The sequence below is a fragment of the Stegodyphus dumicola genome, chromosome 8 (genome assembly GCF_044657685.1).
Source record: "Stegodyphus dumicola isolate Sdum_Otavi_A_Nest chromosome 8, ASM4465768v1".
NCBI lineage: Eukaryota > Metazoa > Arthropoda > Arachnida > Araneae > Eresidae > Stegodyphus > Stegodyphus dumicola.
In genome coordinates, this window is record NC_140775.1 from 103758761 (window position 1) to 103785220 (window position 26460).

The window sequence follows — 26460 nt, forward strand, 5'->3', positions numbered from 1 at the left end:
TATACGCCTTAAAAATTTCCTCTTTAGAAATTTGCTGAAATAATTTCATAACCTATAAATTCTTAATTATACATACTGAGCATTATTTATTTATGATAGCCTGACATTTTTTAGGAATTTTTTAAATGCGCTGTTAAAAAATCATTATTCCACAAAATTTAAATTTAGTGAAACTTTGAAAATTTAAATTCAAGATAATCAGTAATAGGTTCCGTGTATTTGAAGTTATACCATAAAAGCGATGATACTTCGTCGAAATGTTATTAATAGCCGAAAGATGATCCACAAATAAATATCAAAGATTATTTGCGATTAGAGATTCAAAAGCATCTTTTAATGTACATGCAAGATGGTTTATCTTAAATCAAGAGGCACTGATAGGGGAAATATTTGAAAGACTATGGGTACAAAGGTAAGCGTCATTGTCAACGAAAGCTTGTTTTCGATAACACTGAAAGTTACCCCACAGATATTCTTGAAAGAATCTTCAGTAATCCAATTTTTGCTCTGAAATAAGATTTAGGTAAGTTTAAAGGAAAAATGTTTTATGTCGTCATTAGTATTTATTGTCAGCGTAGAGTTTCAGTTTCCCCGAAGTCTATTACTATAATACCCTAAGCTCTAGTTTTCAAGATCACTTAACTGTTGTTTGTAATTTAAACAAAATTAAGCTTGTTGAATTATACACTTGTTTTTATTTTTTTATTTTTTTTTTCGTTGATTTAAATTCAGAGGGAGAAAAAGAGAGAGACTGATATTTTGTCATTAAATTTAGTATAAATTTAGTGAGTAAAAACTGAATTTTGCAGAATTTTTTGTAAGTAAATTACGACAATAAAAGAGCTTTTATTTATTTAAACAGGGGTAGGCTAAATTTCGTGTTTTACCCATATAAAATAAATTTTTAAATTTAAAATAAAAAAATCTGTGTAAAGCTATGTAATTAAGCTAAACAGTTTTAGTTAAATACACTCTAAAGGTCATTTTGTCTTAGCTGTCAAAACGTGGCTAAAATAAAAACCAGACTTTTAAAAAATGATGGATTTTAAATCAGAGTAGTCTAAGAGGATTAATTAAATTAAATGTAATTAATTTCATATATATCATTTCTGGGTTATAACTTGTATTGCTCTCTAAAGTTCAATTAATATTCCAATATAAAGCTTTTAGGGCATGCTGTGCTTTTTATGTTTATCTAAATACGACCAAGAATATTGTATTACCTGAAATGTTTTTTATTGTTCAGTGCATTTAATTAAAAAGTGTTGGCTTAAAACTTTTTTACATATATTTTATTTTATGTTTTATAGTCCACACAAAGGGAAAAACAAAGAAAACCCTTGCTTGTGAGCGTAAGAAAATTATTGCTTTTAATAACAATAAGAATGACGTACATGGTATCATGTGCTTCGTACTCTAAAGGAAAATGTATTTTTAAAGATATTTTGACCTATCTAATGATATAAGTTTACATTAAATTTATACGAATTTCTTTGTGACAGTTTTAATCTAAAAGCCCATCATTGTTAGTCAATTCCTTGATCATTGTTAGCAAACGTGATTGTTACCAGCTTGAGATTAGAAAATATAAGATGATTTAAGCACACCATTTACACACGAACCAAGTCAAAATGTGAATGTGTGTTTTTTGTTTTAGATTTGACCGCAGAGAAACATGACGTTGGCTTTTTCACAAAAGGTGCTAATACATTCGTATATGCAGCTTTCTCAACCTGCAGATAAAGTTCAGTGTATGTACGTCTGGATTGACGGATCTCTCCGTAACGTCCGAGCTAAATCCGTAACCTTTTCAACAGTATCTAAGAATCCCACAGGTAGGTATATACAGGTACATTTCTTACATATATATATTTTGATGATACGTATTTACTGCTTATCCTTTTGTTATTGATCTAAGTTTGTTGTTCTATGTTTTGTTTGTTTTAAGTCAAGCTCTTTTAGTAAATCTCTTACAAAACATTAAATGTTGACATAGTGAATACTATTTGAGATATCTTAACTACTTGTATTACAAAGTAAAGATAAAATTCCAAAAGGTTTTTGTCATATAGTCAGTAAATTTCAACATGAGTTTCGTTGTTTGCCCTACTGATATCAAAACGGTATTCTATTTTTATCCACGTGCGTTGCATCATACCTGGTGCGTTATGATCCAACGAAACAGGTGACTGTACCCCGCAAGTTCGCCGAAACTTGTATACATTTATATTATGTACATTTACATTTTGCATACCACAACACGCAATGCACTTTTTGTTGTACAAACTGGTTGGTTAAAGATGGAGACGTCATTATTACTAACCAAAGTTTCTGTGTCTATCAGGCTTACCTCGCTCTTCCTATTACGGATGTGTAAACAATTAAAATATGAACAGTAAAATTATTTTGGTATAAATTCTGAGAAGAATTTATGATAAAGTGATTTAAAATTAGATCCGTCCTTTCGATGGTCCTGTTTTTACATCCTTTTAGTGACAGAAAAATATACATCCGGGTAGCTATTTGTTGAATTTAAAATAAAATCTTCATGCAGAAAATAAAAATTGGGCAGGAAAAGAAAGGTAGTCATACTGTTAAATGTGCTTATAGAAAGCTGTCAAATAAAAAGTGTTATAAAGCATAAATTATTTGCCTTTAGTATTATATTATTAGCTTTGTAATATTTCTGAAATATTTTTTCAAGACAGTTGTTTGAATTCAGCTCTACTGGCCGCCTGATAGCAATTTCAAAGTATTTTCTACGTGTTGATTATTAAATGCATGTAATGATATATTCCTTTTCTATTGTCTCTGATATTACTCTATTCTCAGGATGATTTTTAGATCGTTTAAAGCGTAATTTTTTCTAAAGCTCAGAAGACAAGGTTTGACAGTTTAATTCCCGAAATGTACTTTTAAAAATTCACATGTGCAATTATTTGTTAACGTTGCTTACAAGTACTCCTCTGTTTCATTTATATACTGATTTAAATGGCATTTCCGTTTACGGAAACTGGCCTGGAACTCATTTTCCGGCATACATATTGCATACCTCTCTTCCGCTGTGTCTGATATCAGTTACACTAGAAAATTTTCAATATTCAGACCAGCATTTAATTTTGGAAATAGTCGTAAATTTTTTTAGAATAAATTTCGTTGAAGAGACTATAAGGTATTTCTCTCACCTTCTTGGCATGCCTTCGTGGTGTGGTGGTCTGCACCATGGGCGCCTATTCGAGAGGTCCTTGGTTCGATTCCCGGCGAAGGCGTTACATGTTTTTCATCTCTCCTGCTTCCAATAAACCTAATGTCTCTGCACTGGCGCCCGAACTAAAAGGGTGTTGGATGATGGTTCTCCACACCCAGGATTTGGCGATTGGGTCCCCAAAAATCCCAGTCGCCCTTTAAAAGGGGGAGTATATAAGGTATTTCTCCCACCTCTTGGCATGCCTTCGTGGTGTGGTGGTCTGTACGCTGGGCGCATATTCCAGAGGTCCGAGGTTCGATTCCCGGCGAAGGTGTTGTTAATTTTTCATCTTGCGTGCTTTAAAAAAATACCTAGTGTCTCTACAAGGCAAAATGATATAATTAAATAATCACTTTTTTTTGGTCAGAAGGAATTTGAGGGCAGCGGGGCTGTGACAAACGTAAAGTTTGCAGAAGTATTTGTCATGTCAAACACTTCAACTTAATTAATATGTAATTCTTCGGCTGTCTAGCTCATACTCAGTCGTTTGCTGGACCATATTGTGTCCCATATTCTATTAATTTTTCTAAAATTCATCGTTCTTGTTTGTGGTTGTCAGTTTCTAGATCCTTGGTTACATTTTTGGGCCTATCTTTTAGATTTCTTATGCCATTCAAGCACGTTCTGTTCTTTCAAAGTACCTTCATCACGTCCTTCTTTCAATTATTTTAACGTTTCAACAGCACGTTTTCCAATTATCATAGAAAATTTATTGTTAAAATAGTGCCTTAAATTTCAATTAACCATCTTTACTCCAAAGTGCTACCGCAGATGTCTATTTCCTTTACAACATCAAACAAAAAACTATATCATCTTGAAAATTATTCTCGTATTAGTTCAGACATGTTCTTACATGAACATTCGTACAATTTAAGTACAGTTATGTTAGGACCGACATCATGCAGCTGTTCTCAGAATTAAATTGCTGCCTCTTGCAATTTCATGGGCTTCAAATTGGTTTCAAAGCAATACCAGTAACATCATGTAATGATAATACAGAGAAAGTTATGAAAGAGGCTTTACATGTTTTTCAACTTTCAGAACTTCCACTGATGGAATTTTGTGGGTCTGCTACAGGCTTGGACGTGGGAGATGTTGCTGACTTCTATGCAAAGCCAATAAAATTTTACAGCGATCCTTTTAGAGGTGGAAACAACAAGCTGGTATTTTGTGAAACGTATTCGCGAGACAAACTGCCAACATGTGAGTATGGAACGATTTCTACTTATGATTCTCAAATTGTAGAATATAGAATTATCAATAATGTCATGCTGCAGTGAAATACATTGTTTGATTGAAATTCGTAACTAAGCAAATGTTTCTTTTTCGGATACGTGCTATAAATTAGACTTAATTATTTAAACGTGTCTCATTAAAATGTTTCTGATCTTTTATTCTTTTTATTATGACATTTGAAAATATTTCGAATCTTTAGTTTGTGCAATCAGTATACATTCGGTGCATTTTAAAAGACAGCTGACATTCGTTCTTTTATCACGACGATATTGATCTAACTGTAAGTAGACGGCTAAATACAAATCAAAAGCTTGGATGATCGATATTTAAATTAAACATGATATCTTTCGTCTCTGCATCAACACTTTGCAGATGCAACGGCTTAATTTTAAGTCCTAGATATTTACTGAAATACATTATTTGTATTCAGTTTTCTGTTGTCGTTATTTTTACTTTGCGACTAGGATAAATTATGGTCGCATAAGTGGGTGCGCCTGTCGTATGCCTGAAAGTGGTAACAGAGCATGTGTACTGAGAATCCCAGTTTTGATCGATAACTCATCGTAGAATACAATTCAAAGATTATAGTATTCTCCTTATTGTACCATCAATTTCCTGAAAAAGCTTTCTGATCAATGTGTTTTAAATGCCCTCATTCAACGAGATATTTCATTAACGTTTGTTCATCTGTTGCATTATTTGTGATTTAAATCCGAGTTTGTTATTCTTCGTTAGCTATCACATAACTACCGTAGCACATTTATCGTACTTTCTTTGTCTCCTATAGCATTTTTTCTTTTTGCTTATTATACATAACTTTTATAACTTCTGTTTTGTAGGTAGTTGAAATAAATTCATTTTGAGATTTAATGCAATTTTTCTTTCAGTGCTGTAAACTATTAAGTAAAAGGCTCAGATATGTGACATCAAGCATCGGCATTATGTACGAATTTCACGGTGAAATTTTAATAGGTGAATTTAGAGGGTTATGAAATTAATAAGACTGAAGTACATTTAAAGGATTTTTTCATCAAAAAGTGCAATAAAAAGAACTGCCATAAACCTAAGAAATATGCGAGGAAAAGCATCTTGAAGCAAATGATTCATTCATAAATTTCAGTTAAGACTTTAAAAAAAAATTCATGTTACACGGGGAAAAACGGCCAATCAGCCGGAATTCCAATGCAGTCCTAATTTCCAGGCCCACCAGCGGCCGAGCGGTAAAGTCGCTGAACATTGGTAGTTCGGTCCGAGTTTCGAATCCCGCGAACGGGCTGGCTGTATGGGTGTTTTCGTTGTTTTCCCCATGTGTAACGTGTATGCGAGCCAGTTTCCCTTAGAAAGTCCTTCACGAAGGCATCCATCTCCTTAGGCAGATAGCCCTCGAGTCTTTGCCGTAATTAAATAACCTAACCTAGCCTAACCTAATTTCCAGTTTTCAACGATCTTATCCATTCCGTCGCTGGTGGTCAAATAATCTAAGAAAAACGACTATCTATGAGTTAATATTTTTTTCACTTTTGTATGGCAATAAATGCCGGGAAGTTACAAATCTATCCATTCAAATAGTTTGAGTAATCTCCCTTCCAAAATCACAAAACAGTAATATTCTACACGGGTTTCATTCGCAATGGTTCAAAGATTTCTGCTGCATGATGTTATTCTCTTTGTATTATGTAAGTACGGGCCGGTTTTCTTTAATGCCTCCGCCATGGTAAATACTCTCAGGTGAATAACTACAGTGGTTTTGCCACAAATAAAATGTCCAGTCTAATCCATTCTTGCAAAAGTGACGAATTTATGCAAAGTGTTATCGAAAAGTAAATTTTAATCGGTTGCTTAGTTCAGGGCAACTATTACAATTTTTTCATGAAAGTATGTTCTTAAAAATTTTAACTCTTGTGCAGAAACTTAAATTTTATGATCATTAACAGGAATATTAAAGCCTCACTTAAATTAAAAGAAAGTACAGCAATCTAGTTACAGCAAGTGTGTGATAGATATATCATAGCACCCAGTATTCTAAGATTATGTCTACTATACAGTGTGGCAATATTGCGCTCAAGCTGTGCTGCCTTTGCTATCAGCATCTCATCTAAAGGAAAGATTAATGATTTCATGTCAAGCTCTCCTCTTTGCTTATTTCTGAGTTGCTATCTGAGGCGTTGGATGCAGTGAGAGAACTAAAGTGGAGGGAGAGAACTAAAAATGCCCATTTATAATATCATTCGTTGGAGTTGGAAAGTAGTATTTTACAATGACTCTGAGCTGAGCTGATATTATTGCAGAAGAAGCTGTAGGTTTCAAGAACTTGTTTTCTCGTTGCTTCCTCGGAGATCAAAAGAACCTTAAAAAACCTAGATATTATTCATCACAAAAAACTTGTTACAGGAAAAACTTAGAATGTTCTGCCCACCTTCCTTTTACCAAAGAGGCTTTTCCGTGCAGATTTTATTTCAAATTTTAGAATCCTTACGGACATGACTTTATACATAGACATCTACACCGCACTAGTGTTTCTGATTTCCCTGACCTCTCTTTCTCTCTGCAGCGAGCCAATGTGTTTTAATCATCTGATGAGCTGTATCAATTTAATCAGTATTATAATTCTGACAATTTTTTATTTTAAGGCGCCTTTATATTGCGCTTTTCGAGAGAAATTAGAAATGCCGGAGCCCTATGGAAGACTGTCAAGGTAGAAGAATAAAAGTAAAGAAATAAATAAAACGGCTAGTAAAATAATTAATAAGTAAATAATTAAATAATTAATTATTAAAATTAAATAATTAATGATTAGAATAATTAAACAATTAATGTTAAAATTTAATAAAATGTAAAGCCATAAATAAAAATATAATAAGTTATTAAATAAATGGTAAACAATTCAATATTAAAATAAAGTAATGGACCCTGACTTTTTTGGGGGTTTTTGGCTAGAATTACAATTTCACATAAAAAGTAAGAAATAGCTCAACCGGTCTTCGGTTTAATTTAAGCTATAACCTACTACTTCAAAGGATGATAGAAATTAAGATTACTCTTTTTCAAGCTCACAAAAAAAAAAAAAAAAAATGTTCAAATGGTTAAAGCTTCACTAATGAAAATATAGAGAATGCTATAAACAGTAAAAGAATATGAAGAAAATCTTAACGGATGACCTGTAGGTATGCCTCCTCCCCCCCCCCAAAAAAAAACAGAAGAGTCCAACCCAACATTTTCTGACCACGATCTCCTCTCAATATACTTCTAACTGTCAAGCAGAATATGACAGGGGAACAAATTTTGGCCGAATTGCAGGGTTAACTGGAAAAAAAGTTACAAACGACAATTTCCATCTCCCAGTCATTTGTTTCATGGCTCTAAAAAGTCTGCAAGTGCTCTTTTCCGCGGGAAGACACTAGCGTTGGAAAGAATAATTTACCCGATGTCATAAATTCATTGTACGTTCTGGAGAATAAGCCTTTGACATGTGGGTGGGAGCTTCTCTTTCTTTAAAAATCTCGACTTGTATCCAAGAGTGTTTCTCAAGGAAAGAAAAGCATGCGTTCAGAAATTATAATCGATTTTTAATATAATTTTATTTTTAAAATTAAAATTTTCGAGTTCAGATTTCTGCTGAAATTGTTGTTCAGTTACATTAAAGAAAAGGTTCCGGTGCGCTTCTGCTATAATTATGATTAATCCCCAAAACTAAGAAGTACCGGTGCTTAAGCTCTGAGCCTAAAGAAAGGGGGGGGGGAAAGAAGCGTACGTGGGAAAGGAAATCTCATAATAAATCCTGATATATTCTTTGCAGGTTTGTAAGGTTTATGTTAATTTTTCTAACCGTTAATTTTTAGTTAAAAGTTACTTTCCTATCTTTCTGAATTTCAGCTTACAACTTCCGGCCAGAACGTATTTTCAGAAACGCGTTTGAATGCACATGAGGAGAAATATTTAACTGTGAAGCTCTACTAACTTCGTTAGAGAGCCAGGTATTCCGACTAGCGCGCGTTCGCCTTTTTAGGCTACACTCTCTCTTAAGCTATTATTACGCCCGACCGTACTTTAGACCCTTGATAGCTTCGCCGTTAATTAGCGTTAAGGAGCCAACTCTGTTAGAATCTTGATAACTTCGACTATATCTTTTTAGTTTAGTTATAAGTTTTATTGATTATTACTCCCGAGTTCAAGCCCAAGTGGAGGCTTCATTGTAACTCCAAGAAGGAGTCGTCTGTTAACTTTATTTTGAATAATAAAAGTGTAATTAATACTTTGTACGTTTACGTTTCTCTCTCTCTGAACTAAGATTATTCGCTTACCTGTTCTTAAGGTTCCTCAATTTCAGCTGCAGATTAAAACATAGGAATCTTACAGGCTAAATATATAGTTTGGAGTGCTTACATATTATCATTCTTTAATGATGAAATACATTCTACTATGAATTTAGTTCTTAACCTTTGAAGCACGCTTTGACACCGAATTTGTAAAAGAGAAGGGGCATCAAAATAACCTATTATATTAATTTAACTTTCTTTTCTTCATTTCTTTTTCAGTTGCAAACAACCGCTATCGCTTATTATCAGCTGAGCGAAATAGCCGCAATCATTTTAGTCAATATGGTTTCCAACAGTCTTTCACTCTCCTTAGGAAAGATGGCAAACTACTGTCTTATATGAATCCAGCTTATGATTCTGATTCGAGTAAGTTTATGATGTTAACAGTGTCAGCGGTATGATATGTATAAGAACTGATTTAAACTTTCCTGAAGCTATTTAAAAGTATTAAGAAGTGAAGTTTTCTCAGTGAAGGTTTTAAGTTTCAAAATTGAGCACAGTTCAGTACATTGATGTCTGTTCTTTCGTATTTGTCAGTTTATAATATAAAAACTAATTGTAAAATATCTTTAATTCATAACATCTACTATATGCAAACAAAATAAACAACATTAAGCGTATTTTTATTTTATCATCAAACATATATTTTTATCTTTGTTTCTTACAATGACGCTTCTTTCTAATCTGTAAGATAAATAATTGAACTCTGCTGACTGAAAACAATAGCATCATAAAGCGTAGATTTCGATGTGAATACAATGAAAAAAAAAATAGATTAGAGTATGAATTATTTATATAATATTATAAAATTATCTTTCAAACGGGTTCTTTAAGTTCCCGAAATTACCTTGTTTTGCACAGTTTCGGAAAAATCTAATCATTTTTAATTATACTAAATTTACTAGAAGTCCTGGAAATTCTGGATTTTAGTGCTATCCACTTCAGGATGTGCTTCTCCAGGATATATTCTCGATACCAGAATATATCCTCGATTTTGAAAACAGTAAGATACTTAACAGTTTGGCTAATGTCGTTCTATACATTATTTTTATGGATTCGGAATAGAAATATGTTCCATATTTAAGTAGCGTGGCCAACAAAAAGAGTGATTTGCAAAATAATTTTTGAAATTCTGCAGTAATTGCATTTCGTATTTGAAGGAAAAAAAAAAAAAAAAAAGGTAATGCAATTAAATTATCTGCAGAATTCTAAAAAAGGATCGGATTGGGAAGTTAGGGAATGCTTAACCTTTTCAAAGAAGCATTTTGACCATGGAGAATTATTTGATAACACAGTATTATTCAATGTAATATTGTATTAAAAAATGCGTACTAGCATTAAATAGTACCCGAGTATAAAAGTGAGCTATTTTTAATTAATTATTTTAAAATTTAATTACTTTAATAAGTTTTCAGAGCGGGAATGTACATAATAGAATTGCATTTATTGGGATGCAAATGCTACAAAGAGTATGTGTTTCGGTAGTAAATCATATGTAGGCAACCGAATGATCATAAAATGTAATGCTACTAAACTGAACCAGTTAAAAGAAGCAAAGTAAGCATTCTTGATCAAAATCTTGGAATTAAGCGTTAAGTAAATTATTTTGGAATTGAATGGTTTTTGAGTATCATACTATTTTGCCATTTTATGTAATTAAATATTGTCAGATGTTTTATGTTATAAGGTATGTTCTCCCTCCTTTCGATAGCCTTCTTGGTGTAGTTGGAAGAATTCTGGACTCGTGTTCGAGAGGCCCAGGGTTCGAGTACCAGCGAAGGCACTGCCTATCTTTCAAGTCTCCTGCTTCAAAAAAAAAAAAAAAAAAAAAAAAAAAAAAAAAAAAAAAAACCCTAATGATACTATAAGTGGTACCCGAACTAAAAGGTGGTGGACGATATTTCGTCACCACCAGGATTTGGCGATTGGGTCCCCTAATCATCCTTTAAAAAGGGGGTGTATGTAAGTTATTTCCTCCCTCCATTCCGCATACTTTCGTGATGTAATTGGAAGCATACTCAACGCGTATTCGAGAAGTCAAGCGTTTGAGTCCCGGCGAGGGCACTGTATATTGTTCACATCTCCAACATAAAAAATCCTAATGACTCTACAATGTAATTCCTCGAAATAATCATATTAAGCTTCAACCGAAAGTAACTGAAATTATATTGTGCTGAATGTCTTAGGACAAATTTGGTTGCTTTAAATTATACCAAAAGTGCTTTAAGTATCCTTTGCCGCGTTCAACGTTTCTAGAGGTTCTTGTATATTTAGCAAGAACATAAATGCAAGTATTTACCGAAAGTTTTCATTGACGAGTCGATTTCAGCTAAGGAATTTGACTTTTTTCCTTATTTATATTTAAAGGTGATGTACCGAAAGTAATCTTAATAAAATGCTGCAGTTTGTTAAATATAGACTCTAAAAATTATCCTAGAATATGCTATTTTTTATTTCTTATAATAGAACCTTAGATAAATATTTAAAGTACTTTAAATAAAAAGTTTTGAGAGATAACTTCATATCTACTTGGTAGTTTGTTACGAGTTTGAATTTTGAGCAGATAAAAGGACACATAAAGAAAAATTTTGAAACCCGTAACAGACTTTAAAAAGTAAGTGTTTGGTTATTATTACTCGAAAGAATTTTGGTCGACAGCGCATTGTCATCTACTCGGTTTTTGTAAAGATCATGGAGTGCACTGAATCAGTGACAGACACTAATTAGAGCATTCTGTGTACTCTGTAAACACTTAGCTGAGCGATCGACTAGTCGCTGAGTTCTCTGCTGAGAGAGCACAGACAGTACCTTGATATTTGGGTTATCGGTAGAACATCGTAGAACGTTATTTGTAACTGTTCATCACTAGCAAATTGATATTCACTCAGATACCAACCCCTACTCCATTTCTGAGACTATGCGATTTCTGCGAACCATTTCTCCGATATGTCTTCTGTTAAAAACATTAGTGCCCTTCTTTTCTTGTCAGCATATCTGCGCAGACGTGTTCGGTTTACAGCATCATTTGATTACGAATAGGTATGAATGCTTTTGTTCAACCTCTAATTTTACAATGAATCTTGGTACTCTGAAAACTTGAAAAATCTTGCCGTTATTCATACTTTAATCTTGATGAAAGTTACCAGTTATTGCACCATTTTGCTGTTGTCTATGATGGACTTTTTAATGCTATTAAAATCATATAATTTTTATAGGAAGGCAAGAATTTGAGCTTTATTCGGTGTATGTATGATTGTTATCTTCTAATTTTGTCATTTTATGACGACAGCTGTAACTTATGTTTTTCAAAAATTTTTCTTTTATAAAGAGAGAAGTAATTTCTGCTTTTAAAGATTAAAATACCTTAAATCCCTACATAAATTATAAGAGTAGATTTCTTCCAGAGTCAGGCTTCGTCTGTGGCCGAGAGATAGCAGAAGCATATTATCGAGCCTGTTTGTATGCTGGAGTCAGAATCACCAGCATGGAGCCTCTTTCTGTGAAAGGACAGGTAAACTTATTTTCGAAATTAAACATTTTCCTTCGGATATTTTTATTACTATGCAGCGATAATAATACTATTCTGCAGTAAAATGTTCCGCAAAAAATCATGCAGCCATTCTACATAATTTTGACTTCAGTAATTTTAAAACTAGCCTTAAAAATACTCTATCGCAGATCATTCTTAAGAAATAAATTATGTTCATTGAAAAATTGCATTTTGAACAAGTTATTGGAGTAAAATTTGTATAATAGGCCAAGTGCAAATTTATTATTAGGCTTAACTTTAAAAAGTATCATAAAGCGGAGTCCCTAACAAGTAAAAAAGCTAGGATCCAATAACTGCGAATGAAAATATTATTGCCTTTATGGATTCATTTAATTTATTTAACAGTTAATTTTATTTTAAAACAACTTTCCTTTTATTCTCGTTTTCAACTCACGCTTTCTTGCCAGAATGTTAATAAGCTAGCGCGCGTGTATTCAAATGAGGTAGAATGAAGTAGTATTTAAGGGAAGGTTTTGGTAGGTGATCTTTATTCATTCTTTATAAATGATACTTCTTTGTTTAAGTAAACTGCATAGTGATATTTGGGAAATTTCCCATTTAAATACCGTTTATCTTTGGCTGCATTTACCAAGAGCATCATAATTTTTTAGTAATTTATCCATTTCTTTCTGGTTAAAACTTTTCTTGCAAGGCATTTTAGGACATATTACGAGTTATGCACAAAGCAAATTAAAAAGGTCTCGTTCAGCGATTTTCTAAATTTCAAAATTTATGTTTTTTTAACCAATAGAAAGCCTGCATTTTATCTGCTAAATCGATCTTCCAATTCAATGTTCTTATATTTTTTTTTAATACCAATGCTTTTATTTTTTTTTTCTGCTTCAATCTACAGCAGCCACTCACCAATCCATTTAAAGACTGACAATTTTACATAATGCTAGAAAGCATTTCATGAAGTTTTCTGAGAATTCCATGTGAATCTAATGTGTGTATTAAGGGAAGATTTTGATCATGGAAAGCTTCAAAGATGGGATACTTTGTACTTTCTGCTTTTAAAAGTATCCATCTTTGAAGAGTTAGCTAGCATTTGAGAGCGTGTTAGCTAGCATTTGAGAAAAATGCTCACTTATGCTTCTAGGAGAAGCACTTTTTTTAATCATAAGATATGCCCCTCTCAGTTCCAGTATGGACAAACAGGCTGCAAACAGTGCCTGACAAAAGCCGGAAAAAAGAAATACACTGGCTGGAATTTCGGCCATATCTCTGTCATTAAGCATTTCGTATGTGAATGATAAATAATTCACCGGCCTCAATGAATGGTTTACAAAGAACTTTTATAGGTAGCGACAGAATATTTTGATACTGAAGAATCAGTCTTTTGAAACCCTGAATTTTATAAGCGGAGAAGACGAGTTTAATAAACAGAGTTTTTTCTATTGATTAGTATGTATTCTTTTCGGTTGCTAGAAGTATGAACACAATAAATGGCTGATTTAATTAAGCAGTGAGCTAGCCTGCTTTAGACAGCAAAGCAAAATGCAATATATCAGAACGAGAAATTCAAAACAGGGATGAATTTAAAAAGACTTCATTCAGGGCTATGCAGATGCAAGATATAAGTTGGTCACGCGATTGTAGCTCAAGCTAAAAGGGAAAGAAACGGCGGACGAACGTCGGTTTACAACACGGGACTGCTACTCATTCAAAGTAATTTCAAGTTTAAAATACTGTAAATTACAAAGGTGAAATTGTAAATAGTGACACCGTATTAAGTTATCAAACTTAAGATTGAAGTGAAAACTACAAATTAAGATCGCAGCATTTTTGGTAAGACTTATTTACCAAAAATGCAAACTTGTTACAAAATAAACGTATTCTTCTCAGTTTCAAACGTTTGACTTTGCACAATTAGCTTTGTTGCTTTGTCGCTAAGGGTGTACGGTGCGATAGCACCTTATCTTAAAATCTACCGTGATTGGCAAATAATGCAAAATAATTTTGACTGGTAAAACTTCATAGAAGTCGAGTCCAACAGTAAAGTGATGATCTGTGATTTCCTGGACAAGCCAACAGTCGCTATTCTCTGCTGCTTAGGAATCCAGAACTTCAAGAAGTTCATCGTTCCGGAAAAAAAATGAACAATGGCATGTGAACGAAGAGATGCCTGGGCAACGAAACCGTAGGCAGTTTCGGCAAACGTACGATTTTACGAGGGGTCAGATTGTAGGTTTAAGCACTGCTAGTTGTGTTAACGTCGTGCCATTGCTGAAACGCATTTAGATGTGCATAGAATATGGTCTAGATGGATCAATGAAGGAAATATAAATAGTCGCAAAAGCCCAGGTCCATTTAGGCATATTACAGAACGCATAAAAAGAGAAGCAGTTGCGGCTTCACAGTAGACTACTGTGAACATTTTGGGGAATGTACCGGGAGCTTCGAATGCTCCAGTATGTGGGAGAACAGTTTCCCGACATTTGACTTAAAGCGGCTGGCGCATAAACCGTCACCATCGAAAGACTGCGATGGTGTCGTTAGCGAGCCATTTTGGACACAGGAATGGTACAATGTGGTATTCAGCGAGTGTCTTGGTTTTATTTGCCTGATGATAGTTACCAGTTAAGGCTCTGAAGCCGTCGGGAGACAAAGTCAATCCGACTACTATTACTGAACGCCATATCGCTCGCCAGCGTGGTATAATGGTTTGGAGTGCCATCAATCATGATAGCATCAGAGGCATAGTCATGGCAGACAGTACGTTGATGACGTGCTGCAGCCGGTTGTGTTACTTTACCTTCAGCGGCTTCAAGATGTTATCATCCAGCGACTTAGCACACGGTATTCGTTAACCGACAAGGCTTGCAGTATGTCCCATTGCTTCTTTAGCCTGCGATGTCCCTTGATCTTTCGCCGATCGAGCATATACGGGACTTGATTCGTTGTCATTTGTCTGCTCTGCCCCAGCTTTTATCAGAGGGCGAACTTTGGAGAAGGGTTCAGACCATATGGGCCTCCATCCCTCAGGACACTATCCGCACACTAATTAAATCCGTATATCTTAGAGTGGCAGCTTGCATCGCCGCGAGAGATGGTCGTACATCTTATTGATTCCCTGTATATTTAAGCACTGTATAAATTTATATTTCTATAAATAGCATCACTTATTTACATATCCATGCTGTGTCTGTGTATTAGTTAACATCACATTCTACCCAGTCTTTCATAGTGCTGCATTTTCTATGTTGGGCAGTGTATATTTCGTAGGTTTTATAAAATTTCATTTAATATGTTTAACAATTCCTATTTTTTAAGATTTTACAAAGATAAAACCTTTTTGTGCTTTTTATATAAATTTTGATTTTAGGGTTTTGAAACAACTCTCTCTTTTCATGTTTAACAATGATAATTGTAAGCACCCACTTTAGAGAAGGGATGATATAAATGCTTTCTTATTCAAGATTCTTATTTTGATTGCAGTGTATCGTATTTTTATGTTAAATGCTCCCTTTAGTTTTTCATTTAAAGGGAATCTTATTCAAATAAATTTTTTAATTCTGTTTGATGATTGTCTGGTTATTCCATCTATCATAAATTTATTAAATTTTAAAATTGAATGATCACATTAGGAATTTTTCGTTTCCTTTTAAAGAAATTAAAAACATCTTTCTTTTGATTTTGGTTCTTTTTCTTTTGGTTTGGAGCTGACTATCTTTAACTAAAGTTCTCTCTAAGTTTAGATTTACGAATCTCCTTAACACGCGTTTTTTGATAAGTTTCTTTTATAGCAATAGAAAATATCTTCTGTTTCCGATCTATTGAGCCGCAAGAGACCTGCGCTTTTATTGAGAATATAACCAGTATAGTATAGAGACATCTCATATGCACGTTATGTGGGATGTATACACGTTTTAGATAATATCTTTAAAATTGTTTGAAGAAGCAGTTTTAAACATCTTGCTATATAAAGCATTTTAAGCGCACTTGAATAAAATAATAATTTCATCTATTCTAAACTAAGTTTTCTTTGTACTGAATTTTGCTTTAAATTCCTCATCTTGCTGTGTTTATGTTATAATGATCATGTATATTAATCAAAAATGTTTTTTTCCAAATTAAAGAATCATCAAATTAATTCAATAGAAATTAGTTATCTATGTCCAAAAACTGCGGACAATCTGTATTGGAATTCATTCTGAAGTAACTTTCTGCAACTGCAAAATCCAAATAAATATCGCAAATATATTTCTGATATTTATGTCCCTATGCGTTTAATTTGAATATTTTTACTTTTACTTTGACTGATATCTTTCTTCTGTGTTTTCTCCATTGTTCAGGTATTATACGTTCTTTTATTGTTCTGCTTGTTTCAATCATCAAATATTTTGTTCGATTTTTTTTTATAAATTTCAGTTTTGTTTCTTATCTTTTGAATATCATATCCAGAAAGTATGGTCAATTCGCGTTTTTTTTTTTTTAAAGCTGCTAGCGAATTACTTTTTTCTTATTAGATTCTGGTATATTTTAAACTGCTTTTCTGCTGATTACTACTTTTCTGCGTGATTTCATCTAGTATTAAGACACTTATCATAACTGATCCCAAATTTTGAGTTCCAGGGTTGTTTTAGACATTTTCATATTCTATAAAATTCCAGCCACCAAGAAATGTTTTCAGCAGGATTTATGTACTAAGGTGGTCGCGCCGGACGGCAGAAATTGGCGGGACAAAAGTTCGAGAGGCACCGGGCGCAAAAAGTTTAGCGCCTGGTGTGAAATGTAGAAAAAGATGAAAATTTTTGGATCTGTTTTTGAGTTTATACACATGAAGGAAGTAATGATGAATTTCTTGTTAGCGAAATGAATTAATGCACCACTTCTAATATTCAAAATATTAGAAACTTATTAGAAGCATCTTGCACCTTATAATGTTGGAAATGAAGGAGTTTCACATTATTGCACAAATATCACAAATGTCATGATCGTAGGTACAGTAGTAGCATTCATACTGATAAAACTTTAAACGAAATTATTATGAGCTGCAGCCAGTCAAAGAAGGATAATTTTGTGCGTACTTGATCCCACCAAAATGTTTAGCAAATTCCAAGTCCTGCAATCGCTTTTCTAAGCAAACTTCATTGTCCAGGTGTAGATTTCTGTTCTTTTATTTTCAGTTATGTTTTGTAGGGGAAAATAGATTGCTACTACAGCAAAACATTAAACAGTTCCAGAATGTTTAGCACAATAAAAATTACATGTCAAAGGTCTTACATTTTCTGTTTGAAATGCAACGAATTTCACACGCCTAGAGTAGGTGGCAAACGACAGTAATTTACGAAAGGCCGAAATGACATATTACATTGTGATGGTTTGATGTGCTTTTCCCTTATAGCAATTTCGACATAAAGTTGAAAGCTTGGAACTTTAAAACCAAATCTTTATACCAGTTATTGTAATGTAGCAAAGCCTTATTGCTTAGCCACGAAATTTAACTTACAGGTTTCAAAATCGTTATGCCGCTGTGTAACGCTCCCTGAAGTCATCGTAGTTTCACATTCTGTGCATTTAGGAAGCTAGCAGGAAACACCATTTTACAGGTGATGGCCCCATGATTATACTGATCATATTAAACACACAGGATGGCGAATATCAGAATTTCTCCAAATATCATATGTAGTTTACTCATTGAAAGAATTAATCCTATACGCGCACACTTGGGAACTCTGCGTTGCAGTGGCAGTATTTTCTAATAGAACTTATTTTCTGAATAATTATCTTAAATATATGAATTTCTTTCTTATATTCACGCAAGTGATTTAAGCTAAGTTATCATTTTATCTAAATACTTTCCCATCTCATATCAACAGCCAGAATGCGCTTAATAAATTAAAACAATCCATCCTCATAAAGAAAATAATTACCATTTCTTGTCATAGAACTTAATTAAATTGAAGAGTTCTAAACTTAACTACACTTTTTATGCTCTTCTGTTTCATTCATGTTAAATTTAAGCTGGATAAAGTAAGATGATTTCTAAAAAGTTAATTATTTTTTTCAGTGGAAATATTGTATAGGTCCCTGTTCCCGAGTAGAGTTGGCCGATGATGTTTGGATGAGTCGCTTCATACTGCTTCGCGTAGCGGAGGATTTTGGGGTCTTGGTCAGCTTTGAGACATCGTCATGCACGGAACTTAGAAATCGCATTTCTGCAGCTCTTATTATCTGCACCGAAAGTATGATGCAGGGTGAGAAGCAACGGTAAGTTATGCTTGACTCTGATTCTTAGTTTCAACTGAGAGTACATAATCTTGTCAGGGGAAATTACATAGGAAATTAAGTGAACATGTGAAATTAAGTCAACATGAATTTCACTTAATATCCTTACGATGTTGCATACGTTAAGAAGTTAAGTAAAATTAGGTTTCAGATTCGAAACTAACAGTCACAGAAACCCAACTTAAAAAATTCTTCACTGAAGCAGTATCAACAAGTATTTTGACCGCAATAAAAGTTGTATTTCTATAATAGTTTGAGGAATTTGTCGGACATATACTACTGTTTGAACCTGTAACGTTTATTTAAATATTCATTTTGGGTTAATTCTTTTCTGTTCTTTCTGTTTATCTAAGAACCTTTTCTCAAAGCAAATTAAGTAGCAAGTGCAACAGAAATTTAGAGAATGTGGATTGGCAATACTAAATTAGCTGTTTACTCTGAACCGAACCGTTGCGAATCGCTTTTCTATATGAAGTTGTTTTTACTTTCTGTTAAGGATTTGTATTAATCGGAGGAAAGGAAGTTGAAGTCGAGGCTTAATAGACTGAGTTTGAATTATAACATTATCACTTATATTCCTATATTAATTTGAAATATTGCAAGAAGCGGTGGATAGCATTACTAATTTTAAGTTTTTAAGCTTTGCTAATTTTAAGTTTAGATTGCAAGCCCTTAAATGTAGTAGTAAATAAATCTTTGAGTTTATAATTCTGTGTTGTGAAATTAAACTAAAGTAAACAGTTAACACGTAGAGTTATCTTAATTTCTTGGTCAGCTCCAGCCCTTACAGTTATCTAACTGTAAACGCACACACATGGAAGGTCAAATTAAAATCCAAGTATAATTTATTATGCCACTCTTTGTAGTTTACTACTAAGTTACAATACAAACTAAAACGAAGTCTTGTCGTAGTAAAATTATAAAATCGAGTCTGCTTTGCTCCGTAAACTTGAAGTCTTTACTAACAAAGTACTTATTCAAAGATCAACTTTGGTCGGTCTAAATTATATATAAACTCATAAATCGGTTACCAACCACATAGTTACTTATCTATGTTTGGCATTCCAGGGATTCAGCAGACACTAGTTCTCAGTTAGATAGCCGCAGTGCAATAAACGCTCTAAAAAGCAACATTTTAAGTCAAACTCTTCCTTTTAAATTATGCTGCATTCATGCCTTCCTTGTTTGAGCGAAAATGGTGTCAGAAATAAAGAAGGATAGGATGAAGTCTAATTCAAAATCTGTTAGTAAAATTTAAACTGAATTTTACCTTTGTGAGTTACTGAAGTTTAGTTTATGCATTAATTAATTTGTGGGAATTATTGTTCGTTTGATTAAGGTTAGACATGAAAGAAAAACTAAGTTATCGAGACTTTATAAACTATCTTTAAGCATTTTAATTTTATGAAAAATCTTAAACTTTGGTTTCAAAGTTTCGGTTGGAAGTATTCATTTTCGGTAACTGAAAGAAATTCAAAGTTAAGTTTCGCATTTATAAATAAAGCTAAAATTTTACAAATCAATAAGGATTCTTGTGATTTTGAATCTTAAAAAGTAAAAGTGATGTATCTAATAATAAGTTGCAGAGGTTATAGGTGTGCTAGATAACTGCAACTGTGAGTTAGATAACTGTTTTGAGTAAAGATAATTATGTAATTATAGCTTTTTCTTCATTCCATTGGGACATCACCCAGCCTTCCAGTTTCAAAATAGATTCTTCCATTGATACATAGAGATTTTGGTATAAGAATTCCATTGGGGCATCACCCAGCCTTACAGTTTCAAAATAGATTTGGTATAAGAATTCCATTGATGCATAGAGATTTTGGTATAAGAATTCCATTGGGGCATCACCCAGCCTTCCAGTTTCAAAATAGATTCTTCCATTGATGCATAGAGATTTTGGTATAAGAAACGTTGGACAAACTGAGTATTTGTGAAGTATGGGAAAAAAGGGGGAGGGAGAAAAGAAAGCACTATTAGTTCGGTCATATCAATTTAAGTGTAATAAAAATTTGGTATCGGTTCTATTGTTTATAGTTGTGAATTTAAAAAAAAAAGGAGAGAGAGAGAGGAAAAAAAAGAAAGCACCTTTAATTTAGTTTAAATATCACGCTGAATGACAGTCAAAAACAAAGTCCAACAAAGAATCAGCGTAAACTTTAAAAAATATTTTGCAGTACTAGTTTCGATAGTTTTTTAACTGTCTTCTTCAACTGCTAAAAACTATCGAAACTAGTACTGCAAAAATTGTTAAAAAATTACGCTGATTCTGAGAGAAAAAGAGAAAAAATAAAGCACTTTTAGTTCGTGTACCTCCCTGTTTCAATGTAATAAAAATTTAGTGTCGGTTCCATCATTTATTAGTCGTAAATTTTTAAAATGTTTCACGGATTTAGTGAATAATTCTGTATAACGGAAGATAAGTCAGATTATATTATGATGACAGTTGAATTGAAATTTCATTTTTACTCAAATTTTTGTTGATAATGTACAAGAATGCATGGAATGTAATAAAATATTTCCATTTTTAATTATTAATAAATAAAAATATATTTATAACGTTCTGAAATGACCATTTCAATCAACTAAGAGAGAAAAGTCGTATGATTTTGATGCATTAGTTGGCTCAGCAAGAAATTACTTTTGTGCATATAATTTTGCATATAATCCCTAATTAATATTAGCTTCCATAAATTAAGAATGTAAAATAACTGCTTTTATAACTCTGTGATCAAAACATAAATACGCAGATTCGAGAACCCATGATAATTTCTTTTCAGTTGATACACAAAATTATATTATAAAAACCTGTAATTATTTTTCATTTTATTCATATATATGTTCTATTATTTTCAGTATCGCGGAAACTTTGTTTTCAAAATTTGGGCTGAAAGAAGAGAATCCATTAAGGGTTCTGTCTTTTCCTGGAAGGATTCTTCTTTCCGATTTAAATGCAGATGTTGATCCTTATTCGGCCATCACCAAAGTTTTGGATGCTTTAAAATCGGTTAGTTAGTAAAATGTGCATCATGTATTTTACGTTGGTGGTATGAATAATAAAGAATTTTCTTCTGCATAAAATTTAATCATTTGTCTTTAAATATGTCAGAGGTTAATATGTTATTTAATAGTTAATTAGGTATAAAATTTAAATCATACCAGGAACTTCATTGTTCAAATCATGAAAATTTTTCTGACAGTGTAATGCCGTTTGTCAACCGATTTTCATAGCGGTCAGACGCCATAAGTCCCTGTCTCATCGCCTTCGGAAGGGATAATTCTTTTCAAAATTTACGCTAAACTAAGGTTGCTTTTATGCCTAATTTTAAATTATGCTCTGTCGTGTTTTTCTTCCAGCATGATAAAATATTTATGTTTTGCGCAGTGGTAGCTCTTGCTGAGGACTCGTTTTAAATTCCTTTCGTGCTGCTCAACCTGCAGTTTCCGAAGAAATATTGTCTCTATGGATTTTATTTTGTCCGTTTGACATCACAGTTTGAGCTGAAATAACGTGAATATAACAGTGTGTATTTCTTCTAATTAGACCCATAAACACCTTTTGAGCTGCAATAAATGTGCACTGAATATATATCATAGATGGTTTTCAGAATAAGTTCAGAATTTAAAACAAGTTTAGAATATTATGGTCATATAAACAAAGAAAAAAATCAGCTTCGTTATATGTCTTATTTTCTGTTATTTTTACCAGGCATATAATCACTAGCAGAATATGGGCTTGACCGAAATGAATCTACTCAGAGCACCAAATGAATGAAAATCCATATATGAAAGAAAACAAAAAGTTGCAACTTTAATTGATGTAAAGTAAAATGCGCGAAGCGTCAATTTCGAAGGTCAGTTAAAGCGTTCAAAATTGTAAATGCCATACATTTTATTAAGTGTATGAAAAGTTTTACCAGTTTTTCAGTCGAAAAGAAAGGCTTAGAACTCTAAAAGCAAAGTCGCTATAATTTTTTTAAATCGCTAACATTATGTGTAATCTCTAACCATTTATCTGGTAATATTTTATCTCATATTGATAAAACTCATTTGTTTTAGACTAAAAAATGTCTTCCATCTTTCACATCGTAGAAGATTTGGAGTGCGAAAGTTTTCTATAATGGTCTAACGAGACGGTAGAATGTTGAAACAAAGTCCGGAGAATACCTCGAATGGGTTACATTTCACAATCAAAGTGCAATATGCCGAGTGAATAAAACAGCGCGAGGTCTGACATTGTCATTATGAAGCATAATGTCTTTGCGATTGGCGTGTGGATTGTCTCTTAAATGTCAGTTCTGTTCCAGTTTGTTCAACTACTGAGAGTCTAAATTTATGTTTCCTTACATTCTATTAGCTTATTCTTTTGAAATATCACCGTACACTTTGGGATGCAGTCCTCTTTTTGAGGCTGATGGCGCAGTTCTTTAACTATTATTCAATCCTTCAGTGTTTGGCATTGCAAAACAATATTTACTTCTTATCTTCCAGTATAATTCGTCCCAGAAATTATTAACTTATATAATATGGAAAAAGGATGTACAGAGGTTGATTCTTTTCTTTTAATATTTCGCTGATATCTGATATGATGAGCCTAGGGACCTGCATCCTTCTTTTGATTGATATTTTAGTTCACTGATAACGTTTCTGCTAGATTCTGGATTTTGGGACGTGGTTTATTTTTAGGCCTCATCAAAAATTTATTTGAAATAACTGATAGGTCTCTTGAATGTGATAGACCTATATATCACCTTTGTCTGCGTCCTAGCATTGTTGAAACTAACGGTTACATCAGCTAACATCATTCGCATCCTCTCCAAACACGTGAAAATTGCAATGACAAACTTCGGTTGCATTATTTACTGCCTTTATCAGACTCGTACGGTATACAGTGTCTAATGTGTTCTTTACCATTTACCATTTAAATTAATAAACGCGTGAGTTTCTTTGAGAAACTTAATACCTTTATTTGCTTTATTACTCTTCTTATTCTTTGAAAACAATTCCAGTCATTCAGTGTTATCTGTGGCATAAGCTGTCTGTCATGTTATCTGATTATAGGCTGCATTTACAAAAGGTAAACAGATCAGATAATTCCCTAAAATGTTATTTTTTTAAACATTTAATTAATTTTGCTTATCTTTGTCACAAGAAGCTCGAATGCTTGTGAATTTCATTCTCATAAATGTTCTTCTGAGCGTATGGAGTAATGTATGCTTGTGAATTTCATCTGCAGTTGATTGATTTAAGTTCTTTGACTCATTCTGAGAATGTGCCATATGGAACTATTGCTACTTTCGAGTAGTTATAACCAGATACTTTTACAGTTTCTTTGCGACTTTCAGTTATAGTTTTAGTCACAGTTAAGTCTCAATTTAACAGATAAAAATCCGACTACTGATCATTGCTGTTCAATTATAGATGACACTAAGAGAAGGGACACATTTATACCAGTTTACACCCTTCTTCAGTTCAGATGATAATTTATCCTATCAAAATCAGTCTCTAGTATGATAATCAAACTAATTTCTTGCCAACTTGAAATCAACTAGTTTCAAATCTGAAAGCGAAAGAATGCATTAGTTTTGAAAATATAAAATTAACGAGATGAACGAAGCAGTGAATATTAAAACAATCTAATTTTGTAACATCTCAGCGTGGTCTTCTTATATAAACTATCAGTTCAGAGTGCTGACAAAATTATTTAAGTTAACGATGTGTGACAGATGATAAGTGACAGAAATACAGTTGATGAAAGAGAAATAAATAAGTCTTATTATTGTCATTTCTTATTATTATTGACTATAATTATTGTTTCTTAAACAGATATTGAAAGATAAATGGATGGAGAACACTGATTTGGCTGAAGCAAATTAATTTTTTTTCATATTTCCTCGCACAGAGATGTTGTATATATATTAATATTTTTGTCAGGTTTTCTAAGAAAAATATTCATATTTGTTACAGAAATGAATAAACTTAGATTAACCCCACTCAGAAATCATTGAAAAATTTTCCCCGCAATGAAAAACACTTTCTCCTTCTTTCAACTCTTATGTTATGTTATTATAATTCAAAGCGCTTTAAATTTTTATTAAACAGAGTATATTAAAATTTGAATAAAATACTTCGAAAATTAATGAAATAAATATAAATTTACATGTCTGATTTTATATGATAAAATCTTTATTATCTGTTTCGGAACGTAGAAAATAAAACAAAGGTAATTTGAGAGCAGATAAATTGTAATATGCATTCGAGCCTTCATTAACAACAATTCCACTTTAAGGAGCATCCTCTATTAACTGATAGTTCTGAATACCCAGACGTTCGATGTAGGAGAATAAAGCACTCCCGTTTACGAACGTTCGAACATTAACGAACGTTCTCTGCTAATTAAAAAAGTACTTGTCCCGTGAATGTTAGCTAACAGAAGTGGTTCGACTGTATTTATATTTATGTTTATTATATTAATGCATGGCTGGTAAAATTTCTGTTCAGTCGGGTTCGGTTCGGTTCGGTTAGGTTATTCGAATATGACAAAGAAGGAAACGGTTATCAAGGGTTATCTGCTTAAGAGAAAAGATGTCTTCGCGGGGGACTTCCTAAAAGATACTGACTCGTATTCAAGTTACATATGGGGAAGATTACCCAAACCAACCACGCAGCCAGCTCGTTCGCCTGGGATTGAACCCACCTCTCAAAATTCAGCGTTTTAACCATTCGCCTTAATCTTCTAGCAGTCGGAATCTTTTCTTGCGACAAACAGTGCTCAGAACCAAGAAGTGTATCAAAAATTCTATGGAAGAAAAATCTTACAGATCTTTTGTAAGCCTATCATTCATCTGACTAATAGTCTCATAAAATGTTTTGGTCCCTAGATGGCACTTATAATATAAATTAACAGTATTAATAAAGTTATACTATATAATTTCTATGCAACTGATAGAAAACGTATGCTGTAATTTATCGTACATCTTAAATTAAGTCAATGTGTTGTAAAGTCATTAGGCTATTTTGAAGCAGGAGAGGTGAAAAATGTGCACTGCTCTCATCAGGACCCTGGACGTTTCGAATACGCATCAAGTATGTTTTCAATTGCATTACGAAGGCTTGTGGGAAGAAGGGATAAAATACCTTATACCTTAGTGCATTTTAAAAATAATCTTTGCCGGAAGTAACTTTATGTAGATTCGTGTCGTTCAGGAAATTAAGAAATCTGATAAAATGTGCCCCAGGATTAGCTGATTTAGGTATTTATAGTTTCTGTTATCCGGAGGCGCCCAGACGGTATAGTGGTGAGGGAAGCCTGACTGCGATATCGAACGGCCCGGGTTCGAATCTGGGAGAAGCATGGATGTAAAAGTATCTGTCATTTCATAGGAGGCAAAGGTGACCCTATTAGGTGCCTCCATAATAAAGAGACCACCACATCTGGCCTTAAGAGTGGCCGATGCCAGCATAGGCAAGTGTCCGTCATTGGGAGAGAGAGAGAAAAAAAAATTCTGTTATCCGCCGTTAACAGCGCAATTCAGAAAGAGGTACACCGTTTTCGATTCGTAAACACACACAAGTGAAAACAAGAGAGAATGCAGTATATTATCGAAATTCAATATGCCCAATATTGCCGCTTCCTACATTACAATAAATATCACAAGCATAGGTACTTGCAACTTTCTTTCGAACCGATATAACGAATATGGATAGAGAGTGAAAATGCTCATAAGCAAACTTCACATATATTTCCTCTTACAGGTAAATTTAGACAACCATTCCTCAGAATTCTCCAACAACAAAATGTCACAGAGTATTTAACTCATATATATATATATAATTAAAAAGCTAGGTAGTAAGTACTGTGCAGAAAGACCTATTTG

At 33.1% G+C, this 26460-nt stretch overlaps 1 protein-coding gene across 3 annotated transcripts in view; it reads left to right on the forward strand.

The window, feature by feature from the left end:
• The first annotated feature begins 383 nt into the window (after positions 1-383).
• Positions 384-26460, forward strand: part of LOC118186821 (glutamine synthetase-like) — a 44366-nt gene continuing 18289 nt past the window's right edge. For 2 of the 3 annotated variants that reach the window (XM_035356975.2, XM_035356976.2), the window contains exons 1-6: positions 384-523; positions 1658-1835; positions 4289-4450; positions 9019-9165; positions 12204-12310; positions 18363-18562. In XM_035356975.2, the coding sequence (XP_035212866.1) occupies positions 1676-1835; positions 4289-4450; positions 9019-9165; positions 12204-12310; positions 18363-18562 (776 nt within the window). In that variant the 5' untranslated portion in view covers positions 384-523; positions 1658-1675. Of the gene's footprint in view, positions 524-1657; positions 1836-4288; positions 4451-9018; positions 9166-12203; positions 12311-18362; positions 18563-21439; positions 21665-26460 lie in introns of those variants that run through there. The other variant, XM_035356974.2, reaches the window with a different exon arrangement.